At 44.0% G+C, this 22,482-nt stretch overlaps 1 protein-coding gene across 4 annotated transcripts; it reads right to left on the bottom strand.

Annotated features, from left to right (window-relative positions):
- Window positions 1-20: 20 nt before the first annotated feature.
- Window positions 21-22,271, bottom strand: c3h5orf22 (chromosome 3 C5orf22 homolog). 4 transcript variants are annotated; one of them, XM_041184607.1, is made up of 9 exons: window positions 22,086-22,271; window positions 19,131-19,276; window positions 16,953-17,102; window positions 14,099-14,561; window positions 13,164-13,229; window positions 8,602-8,723; window positions 5,150-5,216; window positions 3,244-3,383; window positions 21-411 (listed from the first exon to the last, which is right to left on the bottom strand). In XM_041184607.1, exons 1-9 carry the CDS (start codon window positions 22,155-22,157, stop codon window positions 207-209), a joined length of 1,431 nt encoding a protein of 476 aa, XP_041040541.1. In that variant the 5' UTR covers window positions 22,158-22,271; the 3' UTR covers window positions 21-206. The 4 variants fall into 4 exon arrangements, with proteins under 4 accessions (XP_041040541.1, XP_041040544.1, XP_041040540.1 ...); XM_041184610.1 differs by having other exon boundaries at window positions 21-353; window positions 22,086-22,270; XM_041184606.1 differs by lacking the exon at window positions 22,086-22,271 and adding an exon at window positions 19,456-19,576.
- Between the last annotated feature and the right edge of the window lie 211 nt (window positions 22,272-22,482).

The following is a 22,482-nucleotide window of genomic DNA, read 5'->3' as shown; positions in this document are numbered from 1 at the left end:
TAAAATTGAGAAAAATAACCTTGTTGTTAAAAGTATAATTTATTTATTAAATAAAATTCTCTTTAGAAAGTGGAGTTGAAGCCCAAGATCAGTCATGATCATACTGAATGGTGGAGAAGGCTCAACAGGCCGTGTGGTCTACTGCTGCTCCTATTTCTTGCGTTCTCTTCCAAAAATGAAACAATAATCTGTGCATACTTTCTGGCTCAAGTAAGGCGGCACGAGGTGAAGTTTGACACGTTCAGTATTCTAAGTGGACATCTAAAGAGCCATAGCAGGAACACAGCACTCTTAACATCCTCTCCTGAATAGAGTCCACCTGCTCCGAAGGACAGTAATCGTCCAAACTGGACCTGAAACATGACGCAGTCAGTGTTAGATACCCACTTAGCAAGCAATTCTGCACAGCATCTGTAAATAAATTGACAAAATTAAAACAAATTAAACAAGATCTGCTTCAAGTAAATTGTAATTTGCAGTCGAGCGGTCATAAAGAATTCGTGAAAACAACAATAATAGTAAAGTACTGGTTTACTGCTCATGTCAAATATAACAAAAGACATTAGAGTTCATGCAAGTTTGCACAACTAACGGACAACATGTTGAGGCTTTGATGCCTCCTGATTGAGGCATCACAGAGCAGTATTATGTTGCCTATTGGTGGACACTACGACTTGCTTCATACTATGTGTGTGGAGACCTAAACTAGCAGTCTACATAGAGGAAGGGAAGGGATAGAACTGATATTTTTATAGTATCCTTCAGCACCTCAGGAACCCCAAAGTCAGTTTGATATGTGTGCACTCTTTCAATGTAGGAAATATGGCAGTCAAATTGATCACAGCAAGCTCCCACAGACATCATTGCGTCAATAATCAGATAGTCTGTTTCAGTGACGCTATCTGAGGGATAAACACTGGCCGAGGACACATGGGATATCTCACCTGCTCTTCTTCGAATGTTGGCCCTGGGATCTTATTCTTCCATCTGAAGCAGCAAATGGAGTCTTGGTTTAATGTCTCATCCAAAAGACAGCTCCTCTGAACGTGCTGCACTCCCTCAGTACTACACTCAAATGTCTACCTGGATTATGTGCTCAAGGACTGGGGCTCGAACCCATGACATTCTGACTCAGAGGCGAGAGTGCTACCAGGAGAACAAACAAAACTTCAAGCGTTTCGGCTGTATGAGGGAATAAATCATGCTCTACCCACAAAAGCGATAACTTGGAGCCAGTCCTGATTATGTCGATGGCTCCCAGCAGGTGTGAGCAGATGAGCTAACAAAGTTCAAACACATTTCACGCAGAAACCTTAGTCAGAGCAATGTTTACTCTAATGCTCAAGGCTAGGTATCAATTCATCTCCCAGAGATGGAAAAAAACCGAGAATGTTAAACCCATGCCACCCCCACAGTTGACAGGAGGAAGAGAAAAGAACTGGTGAACATGTCTGGGTGAAAGGGACCTGTTTCGTGGTTTACCCAACAAAGTAAACACACTTGGAGTAATGCGGGCAGTTCTGGGCACCTCCGCTTAGGAACAATCGTCACCATATTTTTCATAGTATTATTGTGGGGTATTGTAAAGTAGACTCATGTTTGTATGTGAGGGGTTCTGTCTGTGCGGCTGATTTAATTGAATTAGAGTCAGATAGACTGCAAGGTTAAAATGATCAAGAGTCAGGTGTAAAAAGGGTATTTGAAATGCTGATGAGTGAACTGGGGCAAAAGCCTCAGCAGACAGGGTGTGAATGAAATTGGCATTTTAAGATAAATGGTGGGGTGTTTAGTTTTCAAAGAAACATGATAAACTTTTACAACTGACAGGATAAATAGGGCAAGGTTGTTATGTTTATTTTTTGCAAAAGGAAAAGGCCATATTGACAATATGGAAGATTTTTATATTATTTGAAAAGTAAATTCCAAAGACATATGGGAAAATTGGGATTTACAGATAAAAGAGAGAAGAGAAATATATTTAAAGAAGGATGGAAGGCTGTGAGGGTGTGACCATGTAATCAAAAAGATAACTGTGTTATGTTGAAAGCCTTTGGAATTCCACTAGGAATTGTTGAGTGAGTGCCTGTGGTAACCCTGCTGGATGCCTCTCTACATTTAAAATCTATTTTGGACTGTTGCCTTAAAGGGGTTGTGTAGTTGGAAGTCAGGTTAATTAGTACTTTTTGAATTGGTTATAATATTAAGTAACGGCATAATAGTAATCTTGTGTATGTGTTTTAATTCTTTTCTTCTGTTGATAAAGTGTTGAAATTAAATTTTTTAAATCCCTAACATCTAAAGATGCTAGTGGACTCTACTTCTGAATTCAGCACACAAACCTTCTAGTAATAAATACAAATTACAAAATCATTGTGATAGCGTGGCCGAGTTTCACTTGGATTTGGTCAGCCTGGCAAATACCACCTGTCATATCATAACAAGATATATCAACCTGGGAGGGAGTGCAGTGCAGATTTACCAGAGTGATACCTGGACTCCAAGGGTTAAAATATAAGAAGGGATTGCATAAAGTAGGGCTGTATTTGCTGGAATTTAGCAGGTTAAGGGAGTGATTCGGTCAAAATTTTCCAGATATTGAGGGGAACAGATAGTTCCTCTCTATCGACCCTATTTCCACTGGTTGGGGAGTCTAGGACTAGGGGATATGGTCAAAAAATTAGTGCCAGACCTTTCAGGAATGAAATGAGGAAGCATTTCACACAAAGGATGGTAAGAGTTTGGAACTCTTTTCCACAAATGGTAACTGATGCTACATCAATTGTTCTTTAAAACTGATATTGATAGACTTTTGTTATTCAATGGTATTAAGAGGTAAGGGGCAAGGTTTATGTGGTATCAGGTCACACATCTGCCATGATCTCATTGAGTAACAGAATGAGTTTGAAGGGCTGAATGGCACAGATAGGAGAATGGTCAAATTTGTAGCACAGAACACATTAACATCAAGGTAAGCACAGGATCACAAGCACTGTACCGACATAACCTATTTCAGAAATAGAAGCAGAAAATGCAGGTCTGGCAGCATCTGTGGAGGCAGAAACAGAGCTAACGTTTCAGGTCAGTGACCTTTTGTCAAAGTTCTGGTGAAAAAGGTCACTGATCTGAAACGTTAACTCTTGCTTCTCCCTCCACTGATGCTGCCAGACCTGCTGAGCATTGCCAGCATTTTCTGTCTTTATTGCAAGCATCCACAGTATTTTGCCTTTGCAACCTATTTCATACCTTGCTACCGTAACGAGAGTTGGCCTGGGCAAATTTTTAAGCAGCCGTTTTACAGATGACATGAGGTTGTCTATCTCTTCCTCAGTGCTAACGTGGTGTGGCAGTTCAGAATAATCACATGTTAATCCAGCCTGGTGAACCTGCAAGTGAAAACCCAGCCGGCAGGTTATTAACCCCAGATGCAGTGCTAATGACTCAGTTTCTCCTAATACATTTACAGGTATAAGATTTAGTTTAAAATTGAAACTCTTACAAACTGGCACCCTCAATTCTGCACCCCACCCACCGGCCAGATGGTTCAGTAAATTGCTGAATACAGACACAATCGACACTGCATGTAAGACATAGAGACAGTCACCTCACCTCGTTGGCGGAGGTGGGGTTAGTGTGTGAACACAGCTGTGAACAGGGTCAGGCTCGGCTGTGATGCTATCCATGGTCAACCAGCCCTCTGGCCTTCGCTGCTTAGCTTCACGCATGAAGAATTATCATTTGGGGAAGATATTAGAAGGGGCCACTTGAAATCACGATCCAGTCTGTTAATTCCAGTAGCCGTACGCTGAGGAAGAGAGAGTCTGAGCTAGCCCGTACCTTAAAACAGGTCCATTTCCAAGGCAGTAAAGTCACAGACTCTCTCCCAGTTCCTCACAGACACTCTGAGTGAACCAGTTTATTTACTCTTACAATGAGTCCCTAATCCATTCCCGACTGGGGACAGCTGTGCTAATTACGCAGAAACTAGCTGGAGGACAAAAAAGGCAGCCACGCAGGGCAGTAGGTTTGCTGCATCCCAGTCTACAATATTTATGGTTTTGATAGAGTGAATAGAAGAAACTTTCCACTGGCAGAAGGGTCGGTAACAAGGGGGGGGGGGGGGGGGGGCGCAGGTTTCAGTTAATTGACAGAAGAACTTGAGGAGACATGAGGAAACTCAGCAAGCTGGGATCAGGGACGCACTGCCTAAAAGCCGATTCAATCCTAACGTTCAAACGAGAATTGGATTAAATACTTGGGGAAGGGGAAGAAAAAAATAACAGGGCCATGGAGAATGAGGAGTGGGACTAACTGGGTAGCTTTACCATAAGCCAGCCCAGGCACAAAGGGCTGAATAGCCTCCTTCTGTTCTGCATCATTCTATGATTTAAAAATCTCCTGACTCTAGCACACTGAAGAATGATATGAAACAGTTCCTCGCATTTTGCAGCCTCAGAATGACTTCAGATTTACTGGCCTGTCTTGTCCCCTTTACCATCAAGAGTTCAGTTAATTTAAATTAATCAGGTTCTTTTTTCAATGGTTCATTGAACAAGGACGATCTTAATCTGCGTAGGAATCTTGCGAGTCTAATTCAGCAGCCTTGAGCATAATTTAGGGGCAAGAGAGTGGGGTAGTGGTAATGTCATTGGGCTAATCATCTAGAGTCATAGAGGTCTACAGCACAGAAAAAGACCCTTCGGCCCATCGAGTCTGCGCCGGTCAAACAAGCACCTAACTATTCTAATCCCATTTTCCAGCACTAGGCTCATAGCCTTGTATGACATGGCATCTACAGGCCCGGGTTAATGCTCTGGGGACAGGGGTTCAAATCCCACCACAGTAGCTGGTGGAAATTAAACTCAAATCAATTAAAAAGAAAAATGGAAGTGAAATCTAGTCTCAGTAATGGTGACCATCGATTGTTGTAACAACCCACCTGGTTCACTACTGCCCTTTAGGGTACGAAATCTGCCATCCTTACCCAGTCTGGCCTACATGTGACTCCAGACACACAGCCAAGTGGCTAACCCTTAACTGTTCTCAAGGGCAATTAGGGAAGGGCAACAAATTCCGGCCTTGCCAGCGACATCTACATCCTGTAAAAGAATAGGGAAAAAAAAACAAAACAGATAAATGCTGCTGTACCTACCATTTCATAGTCAGGTGTCCTCAATCTGTCCTTCAGGCTTCGCACAAGCTGAGCAAGACTTTCCAGGCTACAAATAAATGCAAAATTCCAAAGAGACGATGACCATAACAAAGAATGTTTTGGAATTCAATTAAAGTGTGAAGTCTTGAGGAGATCTGGCATAGGCTAGATGGGCTGAATGGCCTCCTGCTGTGTCATAATGATTCTAAATGACGATATGAGTTACGCATGGATATACAAAAGACACCAGCAAATGAAAAAGAAATTGCTGCCATAATATTTAGTTAGGTGGTGGAATCGGAACCGCTGACTGGATTCACTTCTTAAAAATTTTCACTGGTTAAAAGCAGGATTCCTCCATCAGCAAGCTTTTAAACTGAAATCTTAGTAAGATCCAACGTGTAATGTCACAATGTGTAATATATAGAAAAGCAAAACAAAAACAGAATTACCTGGAAAATCTCAGCAGGTCTGGCAGCATCGGCGGAGAAGAAAAGAGTTGACGTTTCAAGTCCTCATGACCCTTCAACAGAACTGAGTGAATATTAGGAGAGGGATGAAATATAAGCTGGTTTAAAGTGGGGGGTGGCGGTGGAGAGAAGTTGGGGGGGGGTGGTGTGTGGTTGTAGGGACAAGCAAGCAGTGATAGGAGCAGATAATCAAAAGATGTCACAGACAAAAGAACAAAGAGGTGTTGAAGGTGGTGATATTATCTAAACGAATGTGCTAATTAAGAATGGATGGCAGAACACTCAAGGTACAGCTCTAGTGGGGGTGGGGTGGAAAGGCTAACAGGGCATAAGAGATATAGATTTAAAAATAATAGGAATAGGTGGGAAAAGAAAAATCTATATAAATTATTGGAAAAAACAAAAGGAAGGGGGAAGAAATGGAAAGGGGGTGGGGATGGAGGAGGGAGTTCAAGACCTAAAGTTGTTGAATTCAATTTTCAGTGGGGAAGGCTGTTAAGTGCCTAGTCAGAAGATGAGGTGCTGTTCCTCCAGTTTGCGATGGGCTTCACCGGAACAATGCAGCAAGCCAAGGACAGACATGTGGGCAAGAGAGCAGGGTGGAGTGTTAAAATGGCAAGCGACAGGGAGGTTTGGGTCATTCTTGCGGACAGACCGCAGGTGTTCTGCAAAGCGGTCACCCAGTTTACGTTTGGTCTCTCCGATGTAGAGGAGACCGCATTGGGAGCAACGAATACAGTAGAATAAGTTAGGGGAAATGCAAGTGAAATCCTGCTTCACTTGAAAGGAGTGTTTGGGTCCTTGGACGGTGAGGAGAGAGGAAGTAGGGGCAGGTGTTGCATCTTTTGCATGGGCATGGGGAGGTGCCATGGGTGGGGGTTGAGGAGTGATGGAGGAGTGGACCAGGGTGTCCCGGAGATGGGCTGGACACAGCTGAGGGCCCTGTCAACGACTGTGGGTGGAAAACCTCGGTTAAGGAAGAAGGAAGACATGTCAGAGGAACTGTTTTTGAAGGTAGCATCATCAGAACAGATGCGATGGAGGCGAAGAAACTGAGAGAATGGGATGGAATCCTTACAGGAAGCGGGGTGTGAGGAGCTGTAGTCGAGGTAGCTGTGGGAGTCGGTAGGCTTGTAATGGATATTGGTGGACAGTCTATCACCAGAAATTGAGACAGAGAGGTCAAGGAAGAGAAGGGAAGTGTCAGAGATGGACAATGTGAAAATGACGGAGGGGTGGAGATTGGAAGCAAAATTAATAAATTTTTCCAGGTCCCAATGTGAGCATGAAGCAGCTTCGAAGTAATCATCAATGTACCGGAGAAAGAGTTGTGGAAGGGAGCCGGAGTAGGACTGGAACAAGGAATGTTCCACATTCCCCATAAAGAGACAGGCATAGCTGGGGCCCATGCCGGTACCCATAGCCACACCTTTTATTTGGAGGAAGTGAGAGGAATTAAAGGAGAAATCATTCAGTGTGAGAACAAGTTCAGCCAGACGGAGGAAAGTAGTGGTGGATGGGGATTGTTCGGGCCTCTGTTCAAGGAAGAAGCTAAGGGCCCTCAGACCATCCTGGTGGGGGATGGAGGTGTAGAGGGATTGGACGTCCATGGTGAAGAGGAAGCGGTTGGGGCCAGGGAACTGGAAATTGTTGATGTGACGTAAGGTGGCAGAGGAATCACGGATGTAGGTGGGAAGGGACTGGACAAGGGGAGAGAGAAGGGAGTCAAGATAACGAGAAATGAGTTCCGTGGGGCAGTAACAGGCTGACACGATCCGTCTACCGGGGCAGTTCTGTTCGTGGATTTTGGGTAGGAGGTAGAAGCAGGCCGTCCGAGGTTGGGCGACTATCAGGTTGGAAGCTGTGGGAGGAAGATCTCCAGAGGAGATGAGGTCAGTGACAGTCCTGGAAACAATGGCTTGATGTTCAGTGGTGGGGTCATGGTCCAGGGAGAGGTAGGAGGAAGTGTCTGCGAGTTGACGCTCAGCCTCTGCGAGGTAGAGGTCAGTGCAAAACACTGCCCATATTCAAAATAAAAACAGAAAATGCTGGAAATACTCAGCAGGTCTGGCATCATCTGTGGAGGGAGAAACAGAGTTAATGTTTCAGGTCAACGACCTTACATCAGAAGCTGATTAAATGCTACAGACCTGAAACGTTAACTCTGTTTCTACCCCCACAGATGCTGCGAGACCTGTTGAGTGTAATATATATCCTGCCACATTCCTGGTCGGCCTCCCATCTGCAAACTTCCATAAATTTGAGCTCATCCAAAACCTTGCGGCCCGTTATCCTAACTCGTACCAGCCCTGTTCACACATCAATTCCTATGTGGTGATGTTGCCACTTGTGGGGGAGCCCAAAGCTTGGGGCCATAAATCTAAAGTAGGTACTAATAAATCCAGTGGGAAATGTCTTTAATCAGAGTGTGGCTAGAAGGTGGAACTCACTGCCACAGGGAGTGATTAAGCCAAATAGCTTAGATGTTTTTGAATGGAAACTAGACGAGTAGATGAGAGAAAGGGGAATAGAAAGATCTGCTGAAAGGGCCAAGATGAGGTTGATGGAATGGGTGGAGACTATTGTGGAACGTATATACCTGCATGGACCAGTTGGACTGCAAGGCCTGTTTCAGTGCTGTATTTTGTCTGCAATTCTATGTAAAAACCTAACATTAACTCTTTACTTGGATGGGCTGCTGTCTTGCTCGGAACACCGTGGCTGAAGACCACTTGTGTCTGGGGGTGTCGATGGTTAGGGGGCAGCCAGACGGCGGGGACGAGTCCAAGCGGCTCAACGACAAGCCGCAGGGAGCTGGTCAGGGGGCAGTGAGCGAGAGAGACGGTGTGGGTGTGGGAAGAGGGATGTACAGAAGAGAATGAAGCAAGAAAAAAAAGCAATAGAATCAAATGCAACTGAACAATTTTCCTGTCAGAGAAACATTGCTGCTTTATGACACAGCTTGGCAGTTACATCATTTACCCAGGGATTGCCGCCCATTTCTGTACATTGTCTTCACTGTCATCTTCACACAAATCTGCAAATGCAGCTTCCATATCTTCTAGTTGTCTTGTACGAGCTTCCACACAATCAATCAAAGCCTCCTAAGAATAATAAATATGCAGATTAGTTTTTAAGGCTGTTAACCTTGATTTGTCCCTGTCCCCAGTCTTAAAAAAAAGTTACACCGATTCTTATTCAACAGCTAGTTAGTCCAGTTCTTTGCTCTACAAAGAAGCCCAGGTACATTGTTAAATCACATTTAAGATGGAGATGGGAAGAAATTTTCTCGCTGAGGGTCGTGAATCTTTGGAACTCTCTCTCTCTGAGAACAGTGGAAGGCGGGGGGGGGGTCAATGAATATTTTTAAGGCAGGGGTAGATAGGTTCTTGACTAACAAAGAGGTCAAAGGTTATTGGGGGCAGGCAAAATGTGAGGTTGAGGCCACAATCAGATCAGCCATGATTTTATTGAATGGTGGAGCAGGCTCACAGGGCCGAATGGCCTACTCCTGCTCCTAATCCATGTGCATCCATCAGGCTAGAGATGAAAAGTCAAGTATATTTTTCATGCTGAGAAGTTTCAAGAGGAACGATTAGAAATACTGTGAAGATTATAAGCATTATTCCTTCCTCACTGCAACTATTACTGACAAAGGGTCAACAGGTGAATAATTGGCCTCCTAGAGTGGAAATCAGGATACTTATGATAACATATGGCTTACATGCCACTGCTGATGTTGGAAATAAGTTGAATGTGAGGTCATGACAAATGAAGGTAAGATATGTCTGATTTATTAGGAAGTGTCCAATCTTGGAACATACCTTACTGAAACAGAAAAGATTCTTAGGGGGCTTGACGGGGTTGTTTTCCCCTTGTGGAAGGGTCTAGGATCAGGAAGGGGGAATTTCTTCTCTCAGAGGGTAGTCAGTCTGTGGGATTCTTTAGCACAGGGGGCTGTAGAGGCTGGGTTGCTAAGTATGTTCAAGGCTGAGATAGACAGATTTTTAATCAGTAAGGGAATCAAGGGTTATAGGGAAAAGGCAGGAAAGTGGAATTGAGGATTATCAGATCAGCCATGATCTCAGTGAATGGCGGAGCAGACTCGATGGGTCACTGCTCCTACGTCTTATGGTACACTGCGTGGGAAGCCAGGTGAATTAACTTACTTCCTGTGACACTGCTTACTATGTACAGCCCTAGAGTATCTGTTCAAATCTGATATGCGACCTGACAATTCACCATTTTTCACTTTCTTCTGGTTTTCTGACAAGTAAAATGAGCAAAGGCTCATTGCAGAATCCAGGCTTTTATTTAATCTAGTCAGTGGAGAAGTGACACTGCTGACCTTGAGAAAAGCTGCTGACAAAGATCCAGCAATACCCATAGTGCAAATTTTCCCTTTCTCAACACCAAGCCAAGGGGACATCAATGCATTCAACAACAGTGATGTCAGCAAGCAGGGTAATCAGCCAATCACATCGAAGTATTCTCACCGACAGAAAACCAGAAAGTAAAACGCACTGATTTCTTTCCACTTCTAACTAAAATTTTACAGAGTGAAATAGATGAATGGGGCATCAACATGGGGTTAAGATAGAAAAAGAAATATCACAAACTTAAAAAAAAAGTGAAATACATGAATCTTTTTATCAGAATGGATAAAACTCAGACTTTTCACAAATATAAAATTAGCTTTTCAGGACGAGTGTGGGGGTTTAGCAGTAACCATCAAGTTAGTGTGCTGTTTAAAAAATACGGTTACACCTCATTCAATAAGGTGTAATTTAAGGGCTTTTTCAGTGAGGCTAACAGTAAATAGGCCAAGTTTTTGTGAGATCAGTGATTTTTGATTGATTGCAGTCTGGGGGACCTCAACACTGCACCTCCAGGGGAAGTGTAGAATCACAGGCAGCAACTTCTGGATTTCCGTGGTGTGTGAACTCCAGAAGTTGCTGTGGTTTCAGGGGAGCAATGATGGTGAATGGTGATAGCTTTCACCACCACCACCGCCATCACAAAATCCAGGGCGTTAACACCCTCGTACAGCAGGGTTACACGCTGATGAGCTAGGAGTACAACAGACAACAAACCGTGCCTGATTTGTGTATCGCAAACGTGCTTTTCAACCTGCATTGACATGATGCCGTTCATAGGCACCACACTGACACACCCACCGCTGTCCTTCATTAACCTCACAACTATGGTTGACTTGCAAGTTAAAACGAAACACATTGATGAAGCAAATTTATTTAAAAGAAAGAACAACACAGGAACAAAAAGAAAGCTGACAGTTGTTGTACACATTCTCAACCCCAGGGGGGTCGTGTCATTGCTCAGTCATTGAGGAAAGTCAAGGCTGAGAACGATAGACTTTTGGGGATTGTCATAAAAGTATAATAATTCTCGTAATATCATTGTGAATTATTGTAAAAGTACATTAACAGTGGGGTTTGGATAGTTTCTCTGTGTGTGTGAGTGATTTAATTGAATTGGAGACAGCTGGTCTGGAGGCTTTGAGTTATCAAAAATATGCTACGTAAACATGGCTGAAGTTTGAGAAGGTGAAGGGGAATTTGCATTTTTAGATAAATCAAGGTAGTTTGAATTTCAAAGAGATGGTAGGATATTACACCTGGCCAGAGAAGCTAGGCCAAGCAGTGTGTTTTTCCCAAAGGTTACTGACAACATTAACCTCATGAAAAGATTTATATTATGAGAAAAATAAATTTCCAAAGGCATATGGGAACAGTGGAATTTGCATTATAGGGGAGAAACATGTATAAAGGAGAAGAGAGGAAGGCATTGCAAGATCTACCAAAAGTGTGAAAAACCTCCAGTAGTTGTGCATTAAGCTGCTTTCTACAGGAACCAAAGCTGGGAAAAGCCTCTTTGAATTCTACTGTCCAGGGTATTGTGGTGATTTGCCTGGATCTGCTTTTTTTACTGATGCCTTAACGAGGGTGTAAGTGGGAGCCAGATTAATTAGGGGTTTTAGGAGTTATTATGATAGTAATTTGTAGACCTATGAACGTGCTCAAAATCTTTTCTTTTGTTAATATGTGTTTAATTTAGTTTTGTAAAAAATCTCTGGAGTCTTGGTGGGCTGATTACTCATGAATTCAGGGTATGCACCTCGAAATAAAATACAAATTGCAAAATTGTTGTGACTGTGTGATCAAGTTTCCCTCGTGGATTTGATCCACCTGACACACATCATCTGCTGCATCCTAACAGGGATTAAGGGAACCGAGGGATAGATAGAGCAGGACAAAGGGGCTGATGATCTTCCTGAATGGCCACAGCTCAAGATCCTATTTTCTATGTAATTATGAATCTGCGGCAATGATACATATTAAAAGGGAACTGATGTGCAAGATTTTAAACTTAAATTTAGCCTATTCAAAAGAAAGTTATTTCTTTAATACATCCCAAGCTACAGGTAGTAACAAAACTCAATAAACAATCTATACAATAATAAAAAGATGGCCCTAAGGTCAAATGGCATGTCAGATTTAAATTCCATAGAATGTTTACAGTACAGAAGGAAGCCATTCAGCCCATCATGTCAGTGCTGGCTCTTTGCAAGAGCAGCAACTCACCTGGTCCCACTCTGCCCCTTTCCCGTAGAGTCCTGCAATTTCTTTCTCTTCAGATAATGAAAGACTCGGCTATATTGCTAAAAAAAATGCAAGCTTTTTGTCTTGCACTGATCAGGACAGATTCGCAAGAATACCAATAGTAAATGGAACAACAATCTTAACTGCATGAGAAGAGAGTGCTGATTGGCTGACAAGTGGACTCACAGACACGACTCTGTGCTTTGCAGGCAGAGGAGCACGTCTACGCATTGCGCCTTTTTAAACCAAACAACAGCTTGAGGGACAGCCACTCCCTGGTTCATTCCCCACTGCAACGCCTTAATGATCAGAGTCGACCTGCCTGGTTTGAATTTAAACAAAAACCTGGCAGTTAACTAGTCCCTGGTTCATTCTCTTTGGCAATGCCTTTACAAATCACAGACCACATGGCAACCAATCAGCACTCTCTTCTCATGCAGTATTAATAGTTGTTCCCCTTGCTTACCATTGGTATTCTTACAATCTGTCCTGATGACTGCAATACGAAAAGCTTCAACAGCATGTCTCTTTTTCCAGCAATACTTAAGTTCTGCACTACCAGATGACTAGGCTACAGCTGTACGTTTTCACACTCGATCACAAAATAACTACAGTTATAATCAATTAGTTTGGAATAAGGTACAGAAAGTGATTCAAGTGTAGATTCAAGCTCACTATCATTGTTTAGGAATACCAGTATACAGAATCAAAGTACGTGACTGTTAATGTGCTGGGGAGGAGTTTCAAAGTTCAAAGGTGATTTTCTACTAAACACCTAAATTTGGAGAAAGAGTAAGTCTCAAGCAACTGGTAACCAATAGCAATCTAAACAGTTTTAAGAACTTGCGTGACCCCTTTCCATCTCTTAAACATGAACATAAACTGCTATTGCGTTAGCAGCCTCCATGTTTGTTCTACGCATACCTCATCTTCCTCTTTCCAATTGGGTTTGGTAAAACTGTACAGCTGCTTGAGAATTTCATATTCCTCCTGTGGGACAAGACAAAAGTGATTATGGAAATATGCACCGGCAAGGGTTCTCAATCAACGTCTTTACTGAAGTATTCAGGGTGAAATACATCTTTCCATGCATTATGTTCATATCCATAAAGAAAGACTTTCTATAGCACCTTTCCCGACTGGACATCTCAAGGTGCTTTACAGCCAATGAAATACTTCTGAAGTGTGATCACTGTTGCAATGCAGGAAACACAGCAGCTGATTTGTGCATAGCAAGCTCCCACAAACAAGCAATGTGATAACAAGGAGATGCCCTGTTTTAGTGATGTTGGTCAAGGAATAAATACTGGCCAGAACACCGGGGAGAACTCCCCTGCTTTTTTTTTGAAAATAATGCCATGTGATCTCTCAAAGTGCAGATTGGGTTTCAGCTTAGACACTTCTCTGACCAGCTCCAGAATACAAAGACTATAAAGCTATAATAGGAGAAATCAGGAAGGCTAGAGCCCTGCTTCAGCAGAAAAATAAAATCCTCTCAGGCCAGGACATCTGCTTTTAATAAATACAGCAAGTGCTGGAGATACTCAGCAGGTCTGGCTGCATCTGCGGAAAGAGAAACTGAGTTAACGTTTCGAGTGGAGTTTCGAGCAGAGTGTTTCTTCAGAACATCTGCCAGGACATCAGCCTGTTTGTTTCCATTAGCGTTCAGGTCAATAATCTATTCTAATCATTTCTCTCCCCTCTCCCTCCATGGGACCCTGGCAGCACACTCAGCGCACATACACAAGATGTGAAAAGTGCATTTGAACAACAGACAAACTAACTCAACTCAATCAGCAAACGTACAGGTGGAAGTTTTGAAAACTTTTTCCTTAAAAGTCATAATTCAGAAAACGTACCTTGGTGTACATTTCTTTGAACGGGTTTTTAACTGAAAAGAAATCCAAGTCAATGTCCAGGACGTAGGCATCTCTTTTGTCAAAGACATGAAGGAGATCCTTAACAATTTCCTCCTGCTGTTGCTGTTCGTTTCCAGGGCTTGTTGCGGTGGGACTGGTTTTCTGCACATGTCTCTCTCTACTGGAGGATGTGTTGTCATCACTAGGTTTGCATTCGGACCCCTGATTGTTGGTTTTGGATGACGTGGTGCACGCAGCCTCAGACGAACCCTCTCCATTGGTGAAATGTTCCAATTTTGGTTTCTTGGTGGCCGATGCTCCGTCTTCCTTTTCACCGTCATCGAGGCTCCCCTCCCCTGGGTCTATTGTGATGACCTGTAATCCTAGCTCCTTCTTGTTCTCCAGCAGCTTCTCCGACACGTACAGGCCATCGCTCAGGAAGTAGCTCTCTGTACTCGTAACCCTGATGAGATAATTCAATAACCGTAAGAAACACCTCTTTAAAAAAAAACAATATTTGTGCATTGAAATAAAAATACAAGCTTCATTCTGACAGAAGTGTTCGTGTTTTGGAGATGACACCATACTAGGAACCAGCAGCTGAAAACTGATTTATTTTACCTCTTCCCCTGGGATTGCCTCCTTATACCTCTCCACCTCTCTTTCCTCCTTTAAGATGCTCCTTAAGACCTACCTCTTTGACCAAGCTTTTGGCTCCTTGTCTTATTACCTCATGTGGCTTGATGCCCAATTGTGTTGATGCCATTCCTTGCAAAGCCTTGGAGCATCTTACTGCATTCAAGGCACTATATAAATGCAAGTTATTGTTGCTGTTTCAGTCTACCACCTATAATCTCTGGCAAAAGCAGAAAGCTGAGTGGTGCAGAAGTTTCCTTTTGGGGTTGGGGTTGCTACCTGCCGCTACTCTGTGACTTGGCGCTAGCGCACTCCCAAAATTGGGAATTCACTAATGTGGGGAACTGAGGGTGCGAGTCCCTGAAATACTTCTCGTTTTGTGCTGTTGGCAACACTTAGTTATTGTGGAAAACACTGCGTACATCTGGGCCTGGGCAGCAGATCATTCAGGTAGACAATCTCACTGCAGCACAGCAGATATTTCTGGAGCTTTCTAATCCTAGGCTGAGATACATTTTTCTCCCAATCAGTTTGGAGTATAATGGGCCTATGTTCTCTGGAGTTTAGAAGAATGAAACATGAAGCATTGAGAATACTCATCAGGGTAGATGCTAGGAGGATGTTTCCACTGACTGGTGACTGTAGAAAGGGGTTGGCCATTTACGGCTAAGAAATCTCTTCACTCAGAAGGGTGGAAAACTTTGGCATTCTCTGCCCCAGACAGCTGTAGACACTCAGTCCTTGAGAATATTCAAGGCTGAAAAATCGGGTGGACTTTTGGACACGGGGAATCAAGAGATATGGGGGGAAAACCGGGTGAGAAAGTGCGGTTTCTGTAAAAGGTCAGGAATGGACTTATTGAATGGCGGAGCAGGCTCGAGGGGCTGAATGGCCTACTCCTGCTCATGTTCCCAAAGGAAAATGAAAAATCAATCTGAGAAATCAGTTTTAGTGGAGTCGTGCGCTAGCTCTTCTACCTGGACTAATAAAACAAAGGGGGTGGGGGGACTCAATTGAAGTAAACACAATAATGGTCTCATTGGTACAGTAAACTTGACAATTGAGGTCAACCTGCCAGCACAATGCACACAAGGTTCTGACTATTGTCAGGGGGCTAAGACCTTACACTCTATATTTTGATAAAATTATATATATATCCTCATGGCTAATTTCTAACCTTTTAAAAACTGGTCAAAGACCTTTTTAAAATGGCTGAAGAAATGTCTGTGATCCTCGAATAATAGGGGCTAATATGGCAGTTTCGCAGAAAGTGACACCTCGTTATCTCTGAAGAGACCCTAATAACCTCCTGAGGGCTGCAGAGACCAAACTCAAAGGGAACTATACAAAGGCAATTTACATTTCATAAGCCAGGCCTGGCCAACCAAAGCTATTCGTCCGCTAGGACAAAGGACCCCGCAACTTCCCTTTCAAGACTTAATGTTGGGACGTTAACAATCTCAGGGACCCAGGCAACCCTTTGTCAAAGCCACAGTGTAGAGGTGGGTGTCATTTGACATGACCCTCTATATATTGGAACCAGTTATATTGTCTTGTGGAACTGCAAAGCTCAGTCTGCCATTTTTACCATCTACAAACAGCAGCACAGAAAAGGGACTCTGTCCAGGTTTGAACACCTGGCCGCTTCTACACTGTTTCCACTGGAACTCCTGTACCATCACCTACAAGACTGATCCATCTCCCTGTGTCAACCTCATCATGGAAGTCAACTCTACTGGGAAAGCAAAGCATAAAGGTTTCCAGCTTGCTGACCACTGTGAAGGAATACGTCATTACTTTGACTCTAGACTCACATGAAACAATATTACTTTTCTCTGTGGTCTTTGTCCTGTAAACTTTTCCTTTCTCTATCCCTCTTTTATTGTATGAGTGCACAAGGGGCTACATGGAGACCCTGCCCGCATTTTGAGTGTGCGGAAATAAACTAACCCTCAGAGTACATCCTATCGCTAATTTGCTGTATTTTAATAGAAATTGGATCACACCAAAACCGAAGGGTTGGGAAATGCGCCACCGCTTATAAAGGGGGGAAGCAATCAAAACACCTTTTTGATTACAGATGGGTGGCAAGAGGAGAAATCAGGGTCGTTTACATTAAACCCTCCTCCCGTCCAAACCACTCTTCTCCGAGCTAACTGACATCAGTCACTCAACCCCTCGTTATTTTAGCAGTTTAGAACCCAAATGGCTGCAATACCTGATTGTTTTGGTTGAAGAATCTCTGCCAATAAAGAAGCGGTGTTTCCCCTCGGTGATCTGCTGGGCCCAGAACGGGTGAAGCCAAAAAACATGTGAAAAGTGGCCGGCATAAACGACAGGCATGATCCAGTTCTCAATACTCAGGTCTCTAGATGGAGGGAAAGATGGAGAGAAAGGAAAGGCCCATTAGTTTCCCAGATGATATGTTCACAAAATTGAAAAGAACCAGAAATACGAGCAGAGTTTGTGTTTAAATAGAATATGATCATGACCTCAGGATGTCCCAAAGTACTTTATTATCACTGATTTACAGTCCAATCCCACAAGCGACAAACCTCCTGGATTGTCCAGGAATTTCCTGGATTCGGGGATTAATATTCCCAAGCATGACTGTCAGCAGATCTGCATGCACTCCAGGAACTCGGCAAGCCTCCATCGACAGCACCTTCCAAACCCACGACCACTACCATCTAGAAGGACAAGGGCAGCAGAGAGATGGGAACACCACCACCTAGAAGTTCCCCTCCAAGTTACTCACCATCCTGACTTGGAAATATATCGGCCGTTCCTTCACTGTCACTGGGTCAAAATCCTGGAACTCCCACCCTAACAGCACTGTGGGTGTACCTACACCACATGGACTGCAGCGGCCCAAGAAGGCAGCTCACCACCACCTTCTCAAGGGCAATTAGGAATGGGTAATAAATGCTGGCCCAGCCAGTGACACCCACATCCCATGAATGAATAAATGAAGAACAAAGCTCACTTTGTGATCCCCCTTAACCACTGATGTTGTGGAGATGATACAGTTTGTTCTTTCTTGGCTCAGTGCTGCTGTCTGTAAAGCAGCTCCAATGCAGAGATGTGGTGCTCGTGTGACTATTCAGATCGCACAAGTGAGTGGTGTCAGTTGTGTGACACACTGTGCGTATCCAGCATCCCCATCATGGCCTTACTGCTGTCAGTTTTAGAAAGAGCTTCAGCGGCATGGACCTCCCTTTGACTGAAAACCAGGGAGTGACATTGCATCGTCCACCATGCTGGCCCAATCATGTCAACTCTGAATGGCCCAAAATTCCTAAACCAATCGCCTGGACACCGATCAAGTCACCTGCAATTGCTGAAGCTGACTCATTGAATTTGATAGCCTTTATCTCACTGAATTTAAAAGTGAGGAAGGGTGTTTCCACTACACAGAGCCTTGGTCAGACCTCATCTGCAGCACTGGGTGCAGTCCCGGACACCAAACCTCAGGAAAGAGATAATATTCTTATGGAGAAGAGTCATATCGGACTCGAAATGTTCTCTCTCCACAGGCTGGCTGTGTTTTTCCAGCACTTTCTGTTTTTACTTCTGATCTCCAGAATCCGCAACATTCCGCTTTTACTCAGGGAAGAGATACTAGCCTTGGAGGGGAAGCAGAGCACATTCAGCAGATATGACTTTTTCCTGTTCCAACATTCGCTTGCTACTCATTAGCTGCCTTCCTACCAAATCAATCTTTTCTCTTCCAACTCTGCAAAAGCCAACACCTCTGACACAGTGCCCCATGCTCGATCCAATGAAAAAGGTCTCTCTCGCTCTCTCCTGTTGTCTGACTGTATCAATTACCAACGCGGTCCTGTCAACTCACTCGCTTCCTCTGATTTCCTGGAGACATTTCAAGCTGTTCCTCACTCTCACAACCATCGCCCCCCCCTCCCTTCCTCCTCCTCCTCCCCCCCCCCCCCCACCCCCCCCCCCCCCCCCCCCCCCCCTTCAACACCTCCCCGCGATGAAAGCAAATTCTGGTCTCCAATCAAACTACTTCCCTCCCAGAACCCATCCGTTTCAAGCTTACAGCCTATGTTTTGTGGCTGGCCACAGCCTTAACCTGCTTGGAGAGGGGCCCTCTGCTACTCCAAGCTTCTCGTGTGACAATTCCAGCAATCAAAACCACAGCCAAAATTGCCCAGGTACAGGAAACCCCTTTACGAGACTCGGGCTGTGTGTCACTCAATTGGACTTTCTACTATGTGTAAAATGCGATCATTAATTTTTTTCCTCACTGATAATTAACTACATCTATCAAACACAAAGCAATTATTGAAAACAAGGTGATTTTATGTTATTTCACCAACGACAGAGACATAAATTATATAAACAGTTCAATGCAAAAATAGTCAATTTGCGTTACCCGAAAAGTAGCTCTTTATCAAACACACTGTCAGCCGACATGTCGATCGGGATTAAGAGGTCTGGATGCGAATCCAGGTGAACCAGGGCAATATTTTCCATTGGCAAATGCTTCGAGCCAATCGCTCGATAGATGTATGGCACCACCTACAAAACATTGACATAAAGAATGGCTTGAGGGAAACTTAAAGAGGGTAGAAGGTGGGGAGATGACATTTTAAAAATACTGCAGATACAATTAGATTCCAGCCAGAATAAGGGTCACATCCAAACAAGTCATTTGTTAGTGGGAGCAGTTTCGCCCCCAGACCCATGATTTTGAATACCTCTATCAAGTCTCTTCTCAACCTGCTCTTCTCCAATCTATCCACGTCACTGAAGTTCCTCCTTCCCGAAAACATTCTCCTGAATCTTTTTTGCACCCTCTCGAACATCTTCACTGCCTTCCTAAAGTGCGGTGCTGTCATGAAGCTATTAATGTAGATAATATCATTGGAAAATTATTTTCCTTTTAAAATAAATGTTTAGTCTGTGGATGTGTCTTAATTGGATTAAAACCAACTCATCTGGGTGCTTTGGTGTGTACTAATTTTGATATGCAAGAGAGATAGCGTGCATTTACGTTTTTTTGAATAGAGAAATCAAGAAGTGGGGTGAAAACTGACACCTTTCTCGCAGCTGTCAAGCAATATGTTTATATTACTAATAAAATTGTTACCATGAAAGGGGTTTTATTGCTAGAAAAGGTGGAGTTCAAAGGGCCTGGCGATACAATGAGAATTTACATTCAATCGGCGGTGGTAGGTATAACTTCAGTAGTTTTTGGGTGTGCAGGGTAGCAGCAACGTAAGTTCAAAAGCAGCTGCAAGCTGCCAACTGTCACCACAGGAGCCAAAGTGAAAATAATCTCATTTTGAATTTGTAAGGTGAAAATGCTTTGCCTGGTGTTTGGTTAAGTCTATGGGTTCCTGCTGCCTTAATGGAGATTAGTTTGGGAATTTGCTAAAAGTTATGATAGTAGTAATTTGAAGCTATGGGCATATATATTTTAAGCTGTGTAAATTAATAAAATGTTTAATTTAGTTTAATGTAAAAGCTCGAGAACTGGTGGTCTGATTCCTGAATTTAGAGTCACATCTCAAACATAACACTTGAAATGATAGGTTATGACAGTTGTTTAAAAATGTTTCCCTCTGGGATTTTTAAATAACTCCACTGTACTAACTGCATCGGTCATAACAGGTGCCCAGCACTGGACGCAATACTCCAGCTGAGGCAGAACTAGTGTTTAAGCAACTTCAACATAACCTCCTTGACCTTGTACTCTAAAGGGCATTGCCCAGGATGCTATAGGCTATAATTAACCGCTCTCTAACCTGCTCTGCCACCTGCAATGACTTATGCGCATATACAACCAGGTCCTTCTGCTCTTGCCAGGATGACCAATTCCCTGGGCGGGGGGGGGACATAAGGGACACCAGGGGTGGGGCTGAACCTGTAAGAGTGGGGGGAGGGGCGTTCCTCATACCATGCACAATACTATCACCACAAAGCCTGCACCAATAGTCTGATACAGCCACCTCAAAGCCCCCACCCCCACAGCACCCACAGGACAGCCCCGCTCACAGACAACCAATACATCTGCAGAATGAAAGATTTTAGCAAGTTAAAAAATGTGAGACCTATTAAGCCCCTGAAGGCGAGACAAAATATTGTATCCTGGACAGCTTGTCAGCTTGGCTCCCGCACCCCTCGAGAATCAAACCGTTTGTTTTATATTTGCCTTTCCTCTTTCTTCCTACCAACATCAATCACCTCACATGTTGCTGTATTAAATTCTTTCACAAAACCGCGCCCCCGGATAATGTGCGTCTTGTTAGTTACTGAGACAATTGCGCAGGGAAACGTAGGGAAAGAGCCAGGAGCAGAAAACTGCCCCAACATTGGATCAATGTGCAGCACATCAAAAAAAAAATCCAGGTGTTGCATTTCTGGAAGTCAGTGAACAGAATTTGGGTTGCCAACTGTGGTTAATGTCGTGGAGATTTCATCGCAAGACTTGCTCCCATGCTCCAGCCATTCCTTGGCTAACACATCCACTCTTGTGACGCACTGCCTTCCAAAAATAATCAGAAAGCAAAAATACTCAACCAATTGGACGAGGCTTGGTAGTCAGCCAAACAGCCTCTACCTCTAACAAAAATAAAAATACCTGGAAAAACTCAGCAGGTCTGCAGAGAGGAACACATTTGCGTTTCGAGTCTGCATGACTCTTCAACAGAACTAAGTAAAAATAGAAAAGAGGTGAAATATAAGCTGGTTTAAGGGGGGTTGGGGTTAGGACAAGTAGAGCTGGATAGAGGGCCAGTGATAGGTGGAGATAACCAAAAGATGCCACAGGCAAAAGGACAAAGAGGTGTTGAAGGTGGTGATATTATCTGAGGATCTCTCTCCCCCTCCACCCCCCACCCCTTCACCCCCGACCAATTTTTATATCCAGTGAAGAGAAACGTTCAAAGAAAATCAGAGAAAGAAAACCCCATCTTTTTTTCTCCAGGATTGCACAAAGCACTGTCCTAGGAGACTGATCTTCAATTCCTGGAGGATTGGCAACCCCAGGGTTCCCGGGCCAACGTTCCAATCCCCGGGTCAACATTCCAATCCCTGGGCCAGGAAAACGCTACAATTGCAATCCCCGGGCCAACGTTCCAATCCCTGGGCCAGGAAAACGCTACAATTGCAATCCCCGGGCCAACATTCCAATCCCCGGGCCAACGTTCCAATCCCCGGGTCAACATTCCAATCCCTGGGCCAGGAAAACGCTACAATTGCAATCCCCGGGCCAACGTTCCAATCCCCGGGCCAACGTTCCAATCCCCGGGCCAGGGAAAAACGCTACAATTGCAATCCCCGGGCCAACGTTCCAACCGGCGTTCCATCTGCAGGCCGCGCTTACATCGTGATGATCCTCCACTACCCAGACCGGGAGCTCCGTGTAACTGCGCAGGCTGGAGGCAGCCCCGCTCATCACTCCAGCCGCTTGCAATAAAGCTGCGTGTGAAACACCAGACCCACCCGCCTTACACAGGGGTACAGTGCGGAGAGGGGGAAGTAAATGCTGCGCCGGACCCTTTTTTTTTGTTTATATAAATAATTAAATAGTTTCCTTCGCATCTGATTGGACGGGAGCGAGTCCCGTCCCATCAATGTCCCGGGGTGGGCGATGCAGATGCAAAGCACGCCGACCGTTCCTAGATTGCGCTTAAATATCGCTTTCAGAAGTGAATTTCCTGCAGGACTTGCTCTTTAAGCAGCAATTGCTGTTGCCCTTTATATTTTTTCAGAGTTTGCAC

Source organism: Carcharodon carcharias, chromosome 3 (genome assembly GCF_017639515.1).
Source record: "Carcharodon carcharias isolate sCarCar2 chromosome 3, sCarCar2.pri, whole genome shotgun sequence".
NCBI lineage: Eukaryota > Metazoa > Chordata > Chondrichthyes > Lamniformes > Lamnidae > Carcharodon > Carcharodon carcharias.
Note: the sequence above shows the minus strand (reverse complement) of the source record. Positions and strands in the feature narration are given on the sequence as shown.